Source organism: Pyxicephalus adspersus, chromosome 1 (assembly GCF_032062135.1).
Source record: "Pyxicephalus adspersus chromosome 1, UCB_Pads_2.0, whole genome shotgun sequence".
Classification (NCBI taxonomy): domain Eukaryota; kingdom Metazoa; phylum Chordata; class Amphibia; order Anura; family Pyxicephalidae; genus Pyxicephalus; species Pyxicephalus adspersus.
Window position 1 is genome coordinate 113598702 of NC_092858.1, and position 18328 is coordinate 113617029.

General features: G+C 38.5%; 1 protein-coding gene across 4 annotated transcripts in view; it reads right to left on the reverse strand.

Moving 5' to 3' along the window:
• Positions 1-6285: 6285 nt before the first annotated feature.
• KIF21B (kinesin family member 21B) overlaps positions 6286-18328 on the reverse strand; it is a 50989-nt gene continuing 38946 nt past the window's right edge. The window contains exons 28-35 of one of the 4 annotated variants that reach the window (XM_072424334.1): positions 18188-18226; positions 12704-12840; positions 11632-11812; positions 11092-11253; positions 10229-10346; positions 8369-8539; positions 7795-7994; positions 6286-7168 (exon numbers count right to left, since the gene is read on the reverse strand). In XM_072424334.1, the coding sequence (XP_072280435.1) occupies positions 7114-7168; positions 7795-7994; positions 8369-8539; positions 10229-10346; positions 11092-11253; positions 11632-11812; positions 12704-12840; positions 18188-18226 (1063 nt within the window). In that variant the 3' untranslated portion in view covers positions 6286-7113. Of the gene's footprint in view, positions 7487-7794; positions 7995-8368; positions 8540-10228; positions 10347-11091; positions 11254-11631; positions 11813-12703; positions 12841-18187; positions 18227-18328 lie in introns of those variants that run through there. The other 3 variants (XM_072424316.1, XM_072424325.1, XM_072424341.1) reach the window with 3 other exon arrangements.

Genomic DNA, 18328 nt, shown 5'->3' on the forward strand with positions numbered 1-18328 from the left:
GATGGCCGATATCTCTTTTTAGGGGTAATCTTGACCATAAACCAGTTACTTTGGCTAACATATACAGTCTAAATGTTGGCCAAACCACATTTTACCGGGAAAATTACAGGGATTTTACCAAAGGCTAGCTTATTTTAGGTGGTGACTTTAATGTCCCCTTTAAGCCAACTTTAGACTCCTCTACAGGTGCTGCTACTTTAACCTTTAAAGCATTCTGTTCCATCAAAGCTACCCTATCTGCTCCAATGGTACATGACACACGGCGTACTATTTACCAGAATACTAAAGATTACACATTTTCCCCCATCATAATCGCTACTTGTGTTTGGAATATTTTTTCCTATCGCAGAGAGATCTAGAATACCTCTCTAAAGCAACCATAGAGCCAATTACAACATCAGATCATACCCCGATTACATTTACTATTTGCCTACCCGAAGGTAATACCAGACAGAAATTTTGGGGACTTAACCCATCCCTATTGTGTGACATTGCTGGTACCTTTTTGAAATGAACAGCGAAATTCGAAAAATTAAGACAGCAAGAAATTTACTCACTGATGAATAATATGCATGCTTTGGAAATAGCTCATAAGTGTATGCAGGCAGAAATAACACTAACAAAACTGACAGATTTCAGACATAAGCTGACGGAGGTCCTTTTCTCACAAGTTAGACGATCGTTCGCCTTATCGTCCAAATTTGTTTATGAACATGCTAATAAAAGTGGCAGATATCTTGCTAGAGCATTGAGGATGAAACAGGGCCTCCACACTATTATGCAAATAAGGGATAAGAATGGCAGAATATATTGAAAATCGGACAATCCAAAACCTGAAGGAGAACTTATTGACATGCAGACAACTATACGCAGCTTTCTAGCTAAATACGTCCCATGCAAAATATCTGCTGAAAATTTAGAGATACTCGAGCAGGGTTTGGCAAACTCCAGCCTTTAGGCCAGATACGACCCAGCCAGTAGTTCGTTCCAGCCTGTCTTGGGGTGGCCTCTCTATTTATCGCAGCCGGTGTTGATACTTCCGCCGCTGCGGTAAATTGGGAAAGCTCCCTGAAGGGAAATCCCTCTCCTCTGCAATGCATACGGAGAAGGATTTCACTTCAGGGTGCGTTCCCTGGTCGTGGGTGGAGCCATTAGGGTGGGACTCAGAATCCGGTCTAATGTGCTCCCGCCCACCCCTGAAATGGCCTATTGGACATGAAAGTTTGACGACCCCTGTACTAATTTCCAATTTCAGACCTGGAATTTTAACAGGCCTTTAACCCCCCTGACGGTGATCCCAAGTGTGGCTTGGTGTAAATTTTATTTACCAAAGGCGGTAACCCCGAGCCACACTCGGGGTAGCATAAAAAAAATCCTACCTGCTCCCCTCCATCCAGCGACGTCCTCTAGTGAACCCTGGCCGGCTTCTGCATCACATCCTTGGCTCAATTAATGTGATGCGTGAAGCGTTGGTACGCAGGGGAGGCATGGCATGGCGGGAAATTTAAAAGCAGAATACATTGCTTGTTTGTACATGTTTAGACAAATTAAAAAAAAATTAAAGTTATTACATTAATTATTTTTTTATAAATATTATTTATAATTATGCATTATATTTTAATTTATGATTTGTGTTTCAAACTTATTATACTCTGGAGTTATTCCTAAGAACAAATTTCCGCGCAAAACAATACCACTTTTGACATAAAAATACTGACATAATCAGACTGCCAGGCAGGTTGAACAATTAAAGCCTGGGAAAAGCCCGGGACCAGATGGTTTGACCACCCAATATTATAAATCCTTTGCCTCCCTATTATCCCCACATTTTTTGCTGTTTTTAACTCATTTGGGGAGGGGAAAACTCCACTCCCAGAATTTTTAGAAGCTCATATCAGGGTTATACATAAAGAGGGTAAAGAAGCATCCTGTTGTAGCAACTATATCTATTGGGCCATATCATTGCTGAATGTTGCTCTAAAGATATTTGCAATGATTTCGGGGAACCGTATAATTCCAATCATTCCACGATTGATAGATCTGGACCAGGTAGGATTTATCCCAGGTAGGAAATCCAGGGACAATACCATCAAGGTGCCTAATTTGGTGCAATGGGCTCAGAAATAAACTGCCAATGCTTTTTCTTGTCTACGGATGCAGAAAAAGCATTCGATAGGTTAGCAGGGGATTACATGTCTAGGGTTTTGGACTGCTAATCCCTCAACGAAGATCAGAGTAAACGGTCTTCTTTCAGCACCTGTCTTCAAAAGAAATGGCACCAGATCCTGAACCGCTATTGAATCAAATCATAGCAAATAAGGAGATCTCGTGGTTGTGTGTTGGTAACAAAGAATACCAACTAGGCGTATTTGCAAATGATATTCTCCTTACCCTAACACAACCCATGTCCTCCATTTCTGCACTAGTCAACACACTGGAATTATTTCATCTCCTTTTATGTTGAAATCAATTACTCAAAATTTTCTGTACTAAACATTTCAACAGTCAGAGTGTCAATCAAGATTCCCGTTTACTTTGCAAGAAATCCTTCACATATTTAGGTATACAGTTGGCCTCAGTTTCAGAATTGTACAACTTAAACTTTGTCCCTCTCCTTTCAAAACTGTGAGCAGATCTGAAAAACTGATAAATCAGCATTCTGGTTTGGAAGGGCGGCAATTCTGAAAATTAATGTCTTGACGAGAATCTTATATCTGATGCAAACAATCCCAATATAGTTACCAGACTCTTTCTTTAAAACTATATTTTTTTGCTTTAGAACGTTCCTCTGGGGACAAAAACCCCCTAGGATAGCATTTCACCTTTCCTGGGCACCACAAAAAGGTGGAGGCATAGGATTACCAGACATTAGAAAATAATATTTGGGCATGTGATCTTGTTAGAACTGTTGATTGGTGTGCTAACTAAGGATTGGGTTAGTCTAGAGCAAGTCCACTCCAAGGCACCCATGAGTTCAGTACCATGGATGTTAAGACCGAACTTAAGACCCAGGGGTATTACCTCACCCTTTCATTGGTACATCACTGAGGTTCTTTATGTTGATGATTCGCTGATTTAACATCTTATCCACTCCAGGCCCTCCCACCCAGGTACGGCTTAACCCTGCATTCCCCCCGTGCTTGTCCAATGATTTTCTAAAAAAATTGTCGAAATGGCCCAAAACTATTGGCTGGCCAGTTTTTTGCTGGGAGCAAATTCAAAGACAAACAACTATTGCAGGCGGAAAATGAAGATACTTTAGTACCTTACAGTTATATAGTAGGTTAGGTTGAAAAAAGACATAAGTCCATCAAGTTCAACCACTAGGGAAATAAACATATCCCAGATATAAAACCCTATAAGACATAGTTGGTCCAGAGGAAGGCAAAAAAACCCTGGTACAATTTGCTTCAAAAGGGGAAAAAATTCCTTCCTGATTCCATGAGGCAATCGGATGTTCCCTGGATCAACAGTTACTAATATTTTTACTTTAAAGCCTTAATACCAGTTATATTCTGTGCTTCTAGAAAAGCACCCAGCTTTTGCTTAAAGCAATCTATAGTAGTTGTTGAAACTACTTCCTGAGGGAGCTGATTTCACATTTTCACAGACCTTACAGTGAAGAACCCCTTCCTTATCCAGGCTTAAACTTTTTTTCCTCCAGACGCAAGGAGTGCCCTCTTGTTCTTTGTAATGATCTCAAAGTGAATATTGGGGAAGAGAGTTCTCTAAATGGGCCATTTATATATTTATACAGGGTGAACATATCCCCCCCCCCCCCCTTAAACGTCTCTTACCAAGGGGGAATAGATTCAGTTCAGCTAATCTCTCCTCATAGATGAGCTTCTCAATTCCTTTTATTAATTTAGTTGCCCTTCTCTGCACTCTCTCCAATTCCACAATGTCCTTTTTGTGAACTGGTGCCCAAAACTGGACTGCATATTCCAGATGTGGTCTGACCAATGCTTTGTACAGGGGCAGGATTATGTCTCCATCTCTGAAGTCTATTCCTCTTTTAATACAAGAAAGTACTTTACTAGCTTTAGATATTGCAGCTTGGCATTGCATGTTGTTATTAAGTCTATGACCTACCAGAACCCCTAATGCCAAACTCTATATCATTTATGAAGATGTTAAACAGTAAAGGTCCCAACACTGAACCCTGGGGTACACCACTAATAACATTAGACCATTCAGAGTATGAATCAACAACTACTACTCTCTGGATGCGGTCTTTAAGCCAGTTCTCTATCCATTTACAGATTTACTCAAAACCTATTGAACCTAGTTTGCATATTAACCATCTGTGGGGTACAGTGTCAAATGCTTTAGCAAATTCCAAGAACACTATCTCAACTCCACTGTTACCTGTTTACTTACTTCCTCTTAAAAAGAGAATAAATTTGTTTGACAACTTCTGTCTTTCTTGAAGCCATGCTGACTATCATTTATAATAATATTATTTTCTAGCAGAAACTCCTCCATGTGGTTCTTTATCAAACTCTCTAGGATCTTTCCAACTATGGACGTTAAACTAACGGGTCTGTAGTTACCTGGTAATGACTTTGCTCCCTTTTTGAAGATAGGAACCACATTGGCCTTACGCCAATCCATTGGTACTATGCCAGTCTCTAAATATAGAAATAATGGCTTTGAAATAACTGAGCTCAATAGTGGTGTCAATAGCTGCCACACCTTTTCTACAGTAGCAGCTTCATTTTTAGCAGTACTTACACAGTTCTAGATATTTCAGAATAAAGTATAAAACCTTCAAACAGCAAATATACAGAAACATAAAATGAAGAATAATGTGCCTGAAATACTATGTGGATAGTATAATGCAGTAGCTTTACCACCGCTACCAAACCAGTGCTGTTAACAATAAACTGAACAACCCAATTAAGCGTGTAAACTACAGATGTAAACTGTAATTGAATAATATATACAGTATTAATTTTTTTTTTGGTTTTGTTGTGCTGTACTTGACCTAAGACATATGCAGAAATACAAAATATTTTTTTACCTAAGCATTTTGGTATGCAAATAAACTTTTTATGTTATTTCATCCTTCAAGAAATTTAATGTTGATCAAAAATGGACAAGGTTACTACTTTAACAGCATCTATGTTCATGACTACCCAAAACTACTCAGTGGGTTTTATTTTTCCTTTTCGTATGCAATTAAATTTAAATAATAAAAATATGTGTTTCCATTTTTATATAATAAAACATGCTACAATTCAGTTAGCTTAAAACATCTGTCATTAAAGTTGAAGTAAACTGAGGGGGGAAAAAATCACTCACCTTTACCTTCGAACATACGTCTATCCCAACAGGAGTATTCTAGATCGGGTCCGGAGTCGTCATAATATCCCCCTCTTCCTATGTCACCCAATCTCACTGCGCATGCATGAAATCTGTATTTTTTATTTATCCCATTAAAAAAAATGAGCAAAAAAGAGCAGTCAGAAGCTTTACAGGATCCATGACTTATGTATCCTGGGAGGCTGTGCGCTTCCAGAAAAGGGAGAGGCTTTACTCTTTTTTTCCAAAAAAAAAAAGAAAAGGGTTTTATACCTCCTTCCTAAAAATAGGAAGCTAATTGTTACACTCACACTTACCTTCATATCTGTAAAACCCCCGCTCTCTCCATACCTGGCCTTGATCCGGTCCCACGCCGTTCTGAAGTCTTTCTCAATCCCAGGCACCACCATATTCTTCTATCTTCAGCCAATGCTGTTATGCACAATGTGAGATTGGGTGACAGGTTAAAAAAGAGAAAAGCAATCGGGCAAATTTATATCAATTGGCTAACGGTCTATACACATTCTAGACTTTGGTGCTGGACAGTTGTTTATGATCATCTTTGGCACAAATCTAGGGTATGTTTACAAGTGTCCCTCAGTGTCATTAAGGTGATAATTCATGATGAATCAATACCAATCATCTGCTAAGGAGTACTAATATAACAATGCAGTGGAACACTTCACACTTGTCCCCATTCTTTGTCTTGCAACAGAATAAAATGCTTTGCTGCTTAGCAGCCTGTCTGTACAACTATCCTTCCTAAACTGCAACCAAAATCATCATACCAATCTTTTTGGGTGACAGTAGTTACAAGTGAGTACCTAAATATGAAATTCTTAATATTGCAGAATTACACCTGCATTTAGTTCACATAGTGAACTAAAAACACTTTGAGCAATAAAGCTGCACGTTTAAAATTCAGGGAGACTTTTTGTGAATCTGTTAGATTTAACCTTGAAATAAAGATATACAAAAGGGTACCAGATAATTCTTTATTAAACACGGTTTCCATTTAAAACTTTTTTTTTTGTGCTGATCCTTCTTTTCCAGTTTAATCTTTATTGACACATGAACACTTGGCACTCACAGACAAAATGTAGAAATTGTGCTTTAAATAAAATTATTTAACACTTTATACAGAGCAACCTAACCATTGCTGCCAGTACAACCTTAATTGCCAACTTGTTGTTCAAAGTGGGTCATATGTAGTATGTTAATGTGAAGCTTAAGAGGTAGCATGTTTAGAGGTATACATTTCAATTGCCAATAAATTAACCTCCTTTCCTCTTTCCCACTCGATTCATAGTAGATAAGGCCGTAATCAGTATTTTAATAAAGAATATATACAGTATTTTATCATTTGTATCTGGCAGCAGGGTCAGGGTGTGCTTTCACAGGGGATGAAAAGTGCTGCTTTCATTGTAAGAAAATACTAAAACACAGTAAGGCAAAGTAGACAGTAGTTCAAGTACATAGAAGAGGGAACAGGTTTTTGTTGACTTGGAGCATGCTGGGAGAAGTTCGATGCACTAGGCTCTAATTTCTATCACTCTTAATTTTGTTTCTTGTCTGCATTGACTTTTCATTTATTCCCCATACGTTCATTTACACTATATTGGCTTCAATGTTGTATTATAGTGTATCATATTCATTGTAGAGGTAGTGCGAAGTCCAACAGAGAAAAGCATTTTAATGTTTCCCTTGCCATGACAACTTGTGTGTTTCTCATTAATGAAATAAATGACAAAATGTCTTCAGCATCCTTGGTCTTTTAACCTTGCTTTTACCCCTGTTGATTGCCAGAGGTCACCTAGTCCAGGCAAAACGTCTTCTCCCACTCCATATCTTCACCATGAGATCACTGTAAGGTCAGAGGTCATGAGAACTTGCTGAGTTTTTTTTTCTTTTTTTACATCTGGTAACAGATAGCAGAGGTACTGTCGACAGACTAAGCTGTCTGAATTGTCAAAACACTCATTTTAGGAGATGAGTGTCCCGTACCTTAAAAGAACAGAGTGTAGGGACGCTGGTATTAAAGGGGCAGTAGGAGGAAAGATAGGAAGGTGAGAGATGGACAAGTTACGGAAGGCTAGTGGCTCGGCCCTTGATTGCCAGAACACGTCTTGGGAGACACGGAGTAAGACCAGGAACATAGACCCAAAGCTTGACCCGGCAGTCACTGAGAGAAAGAGGGGGAAGGGAATATATAGAACAGTATTTGGACAAAAACAGAAGAGAAAAATAGTGAACAGGGAAAGGGAGGAAAAGACAAAGCATGGAAAGAAGGTCAGTGGAATGAAAAGCATGTTAGTGATAGAGAGAAATTTTGTAACACATAACAGCCATAAAGGTGAAAAAAACAAAGCATAAACAGATACATACACACACACGCACAAGTTAATGAATGGATGTAATGGATAAAATTGTGAAGCATGTCTGTGTTTAAATGTCTGCTATGATATTTCTTGAAGTACCTTCAATTCTTACCTGGATGCGGTAAAGACATGACGGCTGTTGGCACACATAGCATTGATCGGACTCTCATGACCTTTAATTTCCCCAATAGGTGAGAAATTTTCCATATTCCAGACTTTTAGAGTACCACTGCGGCAGCCACTGAGCATCATAGGACGTCCAGGCACAAAGCCCAATGCACAAACCCAGTCTCTGTGTGCATTTGGGACTTGCTGCAAACACATTTAACAGAGCAAGTAGTATTTTCTTTGTTGCAATAATAACGGTGCATTTAATTATTTGTTAATTAAAAATATTTTTTAGAAAATTATTAATAAAACCTCTGCCGTTAGGTAAAAATTTCCAAATCATCCAAAAATTTTAATAGGCCGATTTTTATGTGGTCAAAAAGAGAATGGTAAATTTGACATGGAAATTCACAATGCCAATGCATTGTGTAAAACCTGGTAAAAAAAAATGTCTGCTAACATAAAAAATTATATACTAGCAAATTTCCTATTGGTCCACATATGTATAAATTGTTCATGTACCACTGAGAAAATTGTTTTTAGATAATAAGGGGATCAATTTAAGATTGAAAACAAACCTGTATGAGCTCATGCCGCTGTAAATCCCACTTCTTGATGCCATTGTCTCTGGAACCACTACACAAGGTGCTATCCTGTACAGCCAAGCATTCAATACCATCATAATGTGGAGGCTCCAAGTTATAAGTAGGGGGGATGCTTCCACCCCACCCAGAGTGCAATTCAAATATCTGAAGATGAAAAATATCATGAATGAAGAAAAACAATTAGTTGAATGTATTTAAATGTTTAATCATATTTTTAAAAATGAGTTAAAAATGTATGCTTTTGAAGGGTTAAAGGCATACTTTTTAGTATGGTTCTTAAGTGTAGACTAGGTGGACATGAATTTGATTTTGTCTGATATGCTTGCGACATGCATGTCTGTTGATCTTCATTTTAGCTTTTAGTTGATACTGTCAGCAGGCCTTTTATTGATATGTAGATGTGTAACACAGGTATGTCTTATTTTATGTGTAAGCCTTTGTCAGCAACAGAAAAAAAAAACATTCAATGTGGAATAATGAAATGACACTGAGAAGCTAGCCTAAAGCAAATCCTCTATCTACCTTTATTTTATATATATATATATATAGCAATTGTTTACATATTCCTACATTACAACTGCAGAGCAAAAATATCATATATATTTTATGGGTTTACTAAGTAATGTATTTATATTTTCCAGACGGCAAGGTGTGTAGACAAGCACAGACATTGTTCTCTATTGCATTTTACATCATAGCACATTCTCTCCAGTCTTTGCGCTTGGACAGAATGATTTACAACCTGAGGTAGTAGGTTTAGGTTTGCATTTAAAATGATATAAAAATAACTTCAAAGCATTTGATCATGTTTTATATTATTCATTTTTTACTAATATTTTTGAATATTTTTAAACAATGGGCAGCACATAATGAACATAAAGAACAGCCCTAAATTAGCTTCAGACTATACAAAGTGGTATCTCTGCTCTGCAGGCATAATGAAGCAATTTTTGGGACTCTGTGTACCATACCAGTTAAACAGAGATTTCTGATTTAATAATTGAGAGGACTAGATAGTACAACTCCTATTACTCTGTATGTTCTACAGCCATGCCCTTGCTATAAATGGGGATCCCTGGTTTATTCTCACATAGAAGAGTAGATAGTAAACTTTATGGGACTATAGTTTAGAAGCTTTACTAAGGTATATATAAAGAGATTCCAGATTTATTAATATGGAGAGGGGCACAGAGTATAATCCCTGGGAAATGACCTATTCCAAAGTCATACCAGGGCTGTGGGTGGATCGATACTTGATTTGATTAACTGGAGAAGAGTACAGTTCCCACAACTCGATCTGTTTAGAACTGGGACTGCATCTGTTCAAGTAATATACTAGGTACAAGGTGGAGAAGTTCCTGATTTAATATCTGGAAAGGAGTACAATTTCTAAGACCTTATTTATTTAGATACCAGAACTTTAGGTAAAGGAATTCCTGATTCATCTGGCGTGGAGCAGATCAGATGAAGCTGCTAACAGTAAGGGCACCAACATGTATACTGAGAATTACATTAGTCCCTGATAACTATAGAGCATCTTCAATTTTACTTGAACATGAAAGTTTATCCACAATATTCTATGTTTAATTTGATTGTTTTGTTTACATAACTTTTTATGTTAGGCAAACCAATATCCACACTTAAGGGTTCCCTGTGGGTACACATGATATATGATATAAAATGTAAAGTATTGTAGAGTATAGAACAATCCCTTCTTTTTTACATGAAACTATACATTTACAAATGTTACAATGCAAAACTCTATACCCAGGCATATTACATCAACTGGTGGGGTGATGAATTATAGGTACAAATGGGGAGAAATTGAGTAACCTTCACATAATGATCTTTGGATCCGGTGATAACTAGGTCTCGCCCATTCGGTGTGTTGCTGACTGTTAGACACATGACTGGAGCCATGTGACCCGTTAGTTTCCCAATGAGCTGAAACCTGCAGTGGTATGGAAAAAAAAAAGCTGCACTAAGGCAGGAGTAAAATACTACCAAATCGGTGCACTTGCATTGTTTTCTGTGGATTTAATTTCCAAGAGTGCCCCAACTCTCCATATTCCACTTCAAATTCTAAAAACATATTTAGATGGCTAGCATATAATAATCATAAACATTTTACCCTCAACATAATGTCTATTTTGTTTTATATTACGATAGATAATAATTAAAATCTATAGATTAAAACCAGCCCAACAAAGCCTGCCATATGTCACTTTCATGGTCCTGGATGGCACAGATATGAAATACACTTGTGGGGTTGCCTAACATCTAAACATCACTGAGCTGAAATAGGTCAATTTCAGGCAGCTGTGCCAGGCAGAGACCACAGATGTGTACAGCATGGCACTATACCCTTCTCCTTATCTCAGATATTCTTCTCTAAAAAGCTACAAACAGCTCTAAATTCTTTATCTTATTGATAGGCAAATATAATACCTAAATCTGATCTAATGCTACATGGTCACCACTAATCATTATTTAGTAAAGTTAGATAATAAATGTTAATTGTTTATTAAATAGCTTCTAACATATAACAGTTATACATTCTGTAATACATTCTGTAACAAAGCACTCCTTTGATAATTTAATGCAGAAAAAGTACATTAGTGGCACAAGCAATGAAGAAATTATGTGTAAAGATGCCTTAAAAAGACAATCAATTTGCTAAGTATGCATAACTGCACCTGCTCAGCTCCCAGGCTCTCACTGCATTCCCAGCTGCTACATACAAAGTGGTTCCATCAGAATTTAGAGCAATCTGGTTAATCTGCAATTCTCCCTGACTGCTCACAGAGCGCAGTCCCAGACCTGAGCATGCATCTCCCGATACCACTTGACCTGATGACCTGAAGGAAGAAATTATTCAACTTACCAAAGACATTCACGTGGCAAAACTCTATTAACAGTATATACCTAAATGTTTAGAAGAATGAGTTTGCTTAAAAGGGTTACAGCTGGAATACAGGATATAAATCCTCATTTCTTGTATATCTAATAATATGTGTAGGGAGCTGTACATGACATGAATGCTGGTGAAGATAAATTCTGCATCGATTAATTCAACTACACAGATTCACAAAAAAACACAATCATTACAATTTTAAAAGCTACTGTCTTGAAAAACTTGACATATTGGGTTTAAACCAATATATATATATATATATATATATATATATATATACCTAACAGGGTACAACACTCTATTACAGAAAAAAAATACTTACATGAGTGTCCGCACACACCGTGCAGAATCTCGAATATCCCAGACCCGAACACAAGAAGCAGAGGCCGTAAGTACAAGTCCAGAGCTGGGACAGTGTTTCAGTGATACTACATTATGCGGATGACCTCGGAGGGAACCAATTTCTTGACCAGTGACCAAATTCCATAGCTTGCAAGTGCGGTCTTAGGAACCATAGGAAAAAAATATATAATTTTACAACATTTTGCCCAGAAACATAAATACTATACATAACCATAGGGAAAAGTTTAAATAGCAAAACTGTAGTTGTACTAAACAGGATTTAACTACTTAGAATTAATTTTAGTGAAACTGTATCCAGTCCAATGACTGTATATTTAAGTTTCCAATGCAGCCATTGGTACATCTTCGGCCCATCAACAGAAAACCTTTTATTGGCCAACAACATATATTTACAGACTTCTATTGAGCAGCCAGTTTTTAAACAGGAGCTGAAGCCAGGAAAATACGAACAATTCACACAAAGATGTCATTTTAAAAAAATTGGCCCAGCTGTATTACATGTCAGTCTCTGGATAACTACAGTTGAGAGCTTTAAACTAAATTTAATGGTAGGAAAACTGCTGAATGTTATGAAAAATGTATTTAAAAATGTAAGAGGTAATGAGTAGGAGTAAAAGTTACAAACCTGCCATGTAAGTTTGTTTATTTGATATTTTTTTTTTGATATTCTGAGCTCTGAGATGAAACTAGGTTTTCCTAATAATATTAGATTTTTAGTAATATTCCATTTGTAAAACACGTAATATTGCAACTTTGCATTTGCATTCCACACTAAATTTTTTATACCCCTATGGAATGGTGTGTCTGTTTCAGCCAGTTTTGGTTGCTTTGGTATAAATCCCACTAAGACTTGTTGCAACCAATAAAGACTGAAAATATTATTCCTGATTTTGATGGTAGGTGGCTGACCTTTTTTGCTTGAAAGGCATGAGTGGAAATCTAATACACAGTTCCTATTTTTACATTTATCAAAACAAAGCCTAATATTTTGTTTTTTTAAAGTATTTATGCCTAAAGTGGAAGACCCTCACCTTTTGATCCTGTGAACAACAGCTCTTCTGTTGCATCTACACAGAGGACAGGCTTTGTGTGGCCCTCTGCTGTAGCTACACATTGAAGTGGAGCGGTTCTGGCACCTTTTAGCCCTCCAACAGGACTAATTACACCCCTGATTAAAAAAAAAAAAAAAAATGACAGAGTATTTAAAAAAACATAGGAAATTAAACACTTACCTTTGCATCATGTATGAGACAACAGTATTCAAGGCTCTTATACAAAACTCTCAAGTATGGTATGCAGATCTAGATGATTATTATTGGATGTTTGTAGTGTTTTGTCTATAGCAGGGGTCGGCAAACTCCGGCCTTTAGGCCAGATACGGCCTAGCCGGTAGTTCGTTCCGGCCCAACGCCCCCTGGCCAAGCCGGCCTAATGCCGATGGGCTGTCGGCGGATCCGCCAGTGGCGTTAGGAACTACCGGAGCCAGAGCCGCTGAAGCCCCAGAGCCATTGATACTTCGCCTCTGCAGTAAATAGGGAACGCTCCCTGAAGGGAAATCCCTCTCCTCCGCAATGCACACAGAGGAGAGGGATTTCACTTCGATGGCCGTTCCCTGGTGGTGGGTGGAGCCATTAGGGCAGGAGTGTGGCCTAGTATGCTCCCACCCACCCCTAAAATGACCTAGTGGCCATAAAGGTTTGCCGACCCCGGTCTGTAGCATGTTGGACCAATTACTGCCTGACTTTTTGTGTGTTTATAGAGAATATGGTTTTGACAGTCAAACTGTTAAACACTGAACAAATATTCCTAAATCAATAGAACACCTTTTGAGTGTGTCATTTCACCCTACCATTTCTGCTAGGGTGGAAAAGGTTTATGCAATCAGAATTATCAACAATGTGGAATTGATCTAGCACTATGATACTCTCTTTTATCTGGCTCCAGTCTGCTATACTCTGAAATGTGAGTCATCAGATTTCACCTCTGGCTAATATACCTCCTATATAAACAGTCTCCACCCAGTCTGTCCATCAGCCTTCCTATATAATCACTACCCCTTTGCCTGCGTAAAAGATTAACCTAGCTTTGGTGCCAATTTGTGTGCCCCAGTGTTGTTTGCCATCTCTCTGGTCCTCTTTGGCTTGTTTCTGCCTTTCCTTGTTTGCTCCCTGCCCTAACCTTTGACATGTCCCTGTTTGAGTATTATTGTGAATTTGGTAACTTCAGACATCTAAGAGGAACAACCTAGGAGCCATCTGTAGCCAAGTCCTTCACCCCTTGAGCACTGGGCGGCTCCTTAAGACCTTGAATCCCGGTTTACACTTCCACCAAATGTGCAGTCGCGCAGTGGGTATACTTTCCAGCATATCCATGACATCAGCCATGATAGCCATCAGCCATGACAGTTTGCACAGGCTATGTACCCCACTGACCCCAAATGCCACTGCCAATCTTCCTGCAGAACCTTTTGCAACTAAATGAGTGCCATGAAGCTCACTCTGATCAAGTTATTCAGACATTACAGGACTAGTTAATTAACTCCAGATCATGCTGCAGAGCAGAGCTGTTTCTTCTTCCACTCCAGTAACCTGGAGTTCCTGTTGCCAGTACTCCTACACCTGAGCCCATGGTGAATTTGCCAGACCGCTTCACTGGGGACTGCATGTTTTCCAACCTTACAAATGCCTGCAAGTTTTATTTTTTTGTTTGACCTCATTCTTCTGGCTCCTAAGCACAATGAGCTGCAATTTAGATTTTATGAGTGAAATTGATTTAGTCTTCAGGTAATTAAGCTTTCAACTCTCCACTCTGTTTCCTGCATCAGAGACACAGAAATGCAGAGATGTATAGCTCCAAATTTCATCAGTGTTCCACTGACTTGCTATGGATTGATCTTGTTTTTCATTCTCATTTTTATCTAGGTATGACCGAGGGTATTGAAGACTTCCTTGATCATTATCCCTCATCCAATAACCTGAATGCCTCCATGAGCATCCAACAAACCCGCCAGACCAGCTCCACTTGTCAATCCTTCAGAGACTCTTAAACCTCTGGTGGAGCTCATGGAGATATACAAGTCCTCTTGGTCATCTTGGAACCCGTTCATTTAAAGACAAGAACATTTTGCACCTGCTAGGTAGACATTGTTCATTATGAGACTGTAGAATTTCTTGTTATGCCAAAACAGCCAGCTTCAGTCAGCAGGTCAGTCAGATTCTTCTGGGCATGCCATGGCTCCGACAGTACTCTCATATAGTGTATTAGCTTTCTGCAGACTGTCATTTTTCTGCTCTGCCTGTCATCAGAAAAGTCTTAAGACGGTTGAACATGCAGTTCATTGCAACAACATTTATGTGTATTGGTTTGCTACAATGCCATTCATTGTGCATGGAACCCAACACTTTAAAAAGCAATTTAGCACACAGTCTTGCCCTGTAAATTGGTCCCAAGGGCTTTAAAAAATCAGACTGGAATCTGGCAAATGCTTTGATAGTGCATATATAAGTTAATGCTTTTGAGAAATCTAAGCTAGACTTATACAGTTCATGTTTAGGTGTTTATGACCTGTAGCAAAACAAGACATAAATTAGCTGGCACATTTGAGTACCCTAAATTCTAGTTGTTCAAAGACCTATGGAAAATATGTGTGAGCCACCACTGCACCAATGTACAACACCCCACCAACACTGCACTGGAAACCACTTTATCAACGTATATTTCAGAAATGGACACCACTGCATCGAAGAACACTTTTTCACTGGACAGCACTGCATTGTCACAGCAAACAATATACTACATACACATGCGCTATACACTATACATTTCATTCTTCTCACTGAAAGGGCTGCAAAGGCTGACACAGTTGTACTAATGGGTGATTTGACTACCCTGACATTGACTGGAGTAAAAGCAGTTTAGTATAGTTTTAGGGTACAGTTTATAGATGCCCCAACTTAAAATGATACTCTATTGGTCCTAGTTTTTTCTAAAAATGCAGAGCTTATAACAAATGTGCATCTAAAAGAAAAGTAAGGTAGCAGTGACCATAATATGATTTCATTTATTGTTGTAAACAGGAAGAAAAAACAGGAAAGATAAAAACATTTTAAGAGAGCAATTTTCTAATATTAAGGGCGGCTCTCCATTTCTTAGACAGGGAGACACTGGTAAGGTACCACTGGATGTGGTTCCTATCTTTAAAAAGGGAACAAAGTCATTACCAAGTAACTACAGACCGGTCTGTTTACCTTACTTAGTTGGAAAGGTCCTAGAGAGTTTGATAAACAACCACATGGGAGTTTCTGCTAGCAAATAATTGTATAAGTTATAGTCAGCATGGATTCAAGAAAGACCAAAGTTGTCAAACAAATTTACACTCTCTTAAGAGGAAATAAGTATTCAGGTAGACAGTGGAATAGCAGGACTAAAGCATTTGACACTGTACCCTACAGACGGTTAACATGCAAGTTAGGATCTAAAGGTTTAGAAAAGTCAATCTGTAAATGGATAGAGAACTGGCTTAAAGATTGCATCCAGAGAGTAGTGATACTCTGACCGGTGTAAGGTTATTAGTGGTTTATCCCAGGGTTCAGTGTTGGGACCTTTACAGTTTAACATCTTTACAAATGATATAGAGTTTGGGATTGAAAGTACCATTTCTGTGTTTGCAGATGACATCAAACTATGTAATGGAATTAAGTCCATACAGGATGTCTATAATCTACAAGCAGACCTGGTGTTACGGTCCCTTCTGTGACTGAGGTTAGAAGATCTGTGAGACAAGCTGCACGTGAGGTTTTTTGACAGTCTCTTTGTTTTCACTTGTTTCTGTGTTGTTGTTTGTAATGACCACACCTCTTATCTCAGCTGCAGCTGGTGGTCATTACTGCTCCTCTATTTAGTCTGGCCTCACACTTCATGCTATGCGGTTGATATTCATTTCTGGGATGTGAAGAGCTGGTGTGTTGTCCTCTTCAGGGTTCCTGCTCCTCCATTTGCTAATTAAGATAAGTTGAACTACTTTTGGTGTTTTGTTGTTCTTTTGTTGTTACTAGGCCTCAGGGAGACACTGATTCTTTCATCAGGGAAGGAACCAGTAGTCTCAAGCCCAGTCACTATTCCTAGGGCAATTCAGGGCTACTAGGGCCTAGGTTCCAGTGGATGAATATTCCCACCTTCAGGGGATATTCATACTGATAGGAGTCAGGGCTAGGTTAGGGTGTCCGTAGGGGGTGACCGTTTCCTTCCCCCTAGCCTTTGAAGGCCTGGTCCTTTGTCTTTATCATTCTGTTTTCCTCCCCTCCCTCTTTATCCGTGACACCTGGATCTACAGTTTGAATGGGCAGCCAAGTGGCAAATTACATTTATTATAGATAAATGTAAAGTTATGCACTTGGGGCTAACAACATGCATGCTTCATACTGTCTAGTGGGAATACATTTGGGTTTTGAGTCAGGAATAGAAAAGGATCTGGGGGTTCTGGTAGATCATTGACTTAATAACAGCATGCAATGCCAAGTTGGAATTTCAAAAGCTAGCAATGTAATTTCTTGTATTAAAAGAGGAATAGACTGCAGAGATGGAGACATAATCCTGTCCCTGTACAAAGCATTGGTCAGACCACATCTGGAATATGCAGTCCAGTTTTGGGCACCAGTTCACAAAAAAGACATTGTGGAATTGGGGAGAGTGCAGAGAAGGGCAACTAAACTAATAAAAGGAAATGAGGAGCTCAGCTATGAGGATTCAGCTGAACTGAATCTATTCTGCCTTGAGAAGAGACGTTAAAGGGGAGATATGATTACTTTTTATAAATATATAAACTGTCCATATGGAGAACTCTCTTCCCAAATATTCACTTTGAAATCATTATAAAGAACAAGAGGGCACTCTTTGCATCTGGAGGAAAAGAAGTTTAAGCTCCAGATAAGGAAGGGATTCTTCACTGTAAGGTCTATGAAAATGTGGATAAGTCTCTCCCAGGAAGTAGTTTCAGCAACTACTATGGATTACTTTAGGAAAAGGCTGGATGCTTTCTAGAAGCACATCATTTAACTGGATATTAAAGTTTTAAAGTAAAGATAACAGAGACTGTTGATTCAGGAAACATCAGCAAGTGACAGGTGCAAAGTGTGCCGCTGCACGAGGGCTCCTTTGGCTGTGGAGGGTCCAGAGCCATTGTGCAGAAGCAGACTGTGCACCTCCCTTTTTCCACAACTGCCTGTTTTATTTTACAGGTGACCCTTGTTATTCAGTTTGCTATCCCAACTATAGAATTTGTAAGTGCTTTAATGGGATAAAAGACATAGCAAGGGAAACTTACTGATTATAATAATGAAAAGGACATATCAAAATAAATGTGTTATGACAATCATTGAAGATAGAACATTTTCATTTTGTTTATGTTCTCAGGGAAAACAAAAAATGGATGCAAAGAATAAAGATGAAAATGATTATTGCACCTTTAGCAACAACATGCACACAAGGGAAGGTAATCGGAAATACTGACGCAGTACCTGGAGACATCTGTGAAAGAGCAGTCACTCTCATCAGACCTACAGAGAAAGGTTAGAAATAGAGCGGGAAATGTTACACAGACAGTGTAAAAGGTTATGATGAAAATGAAATATTAGAAATCAGGAAAAAGGTTTAAGTTC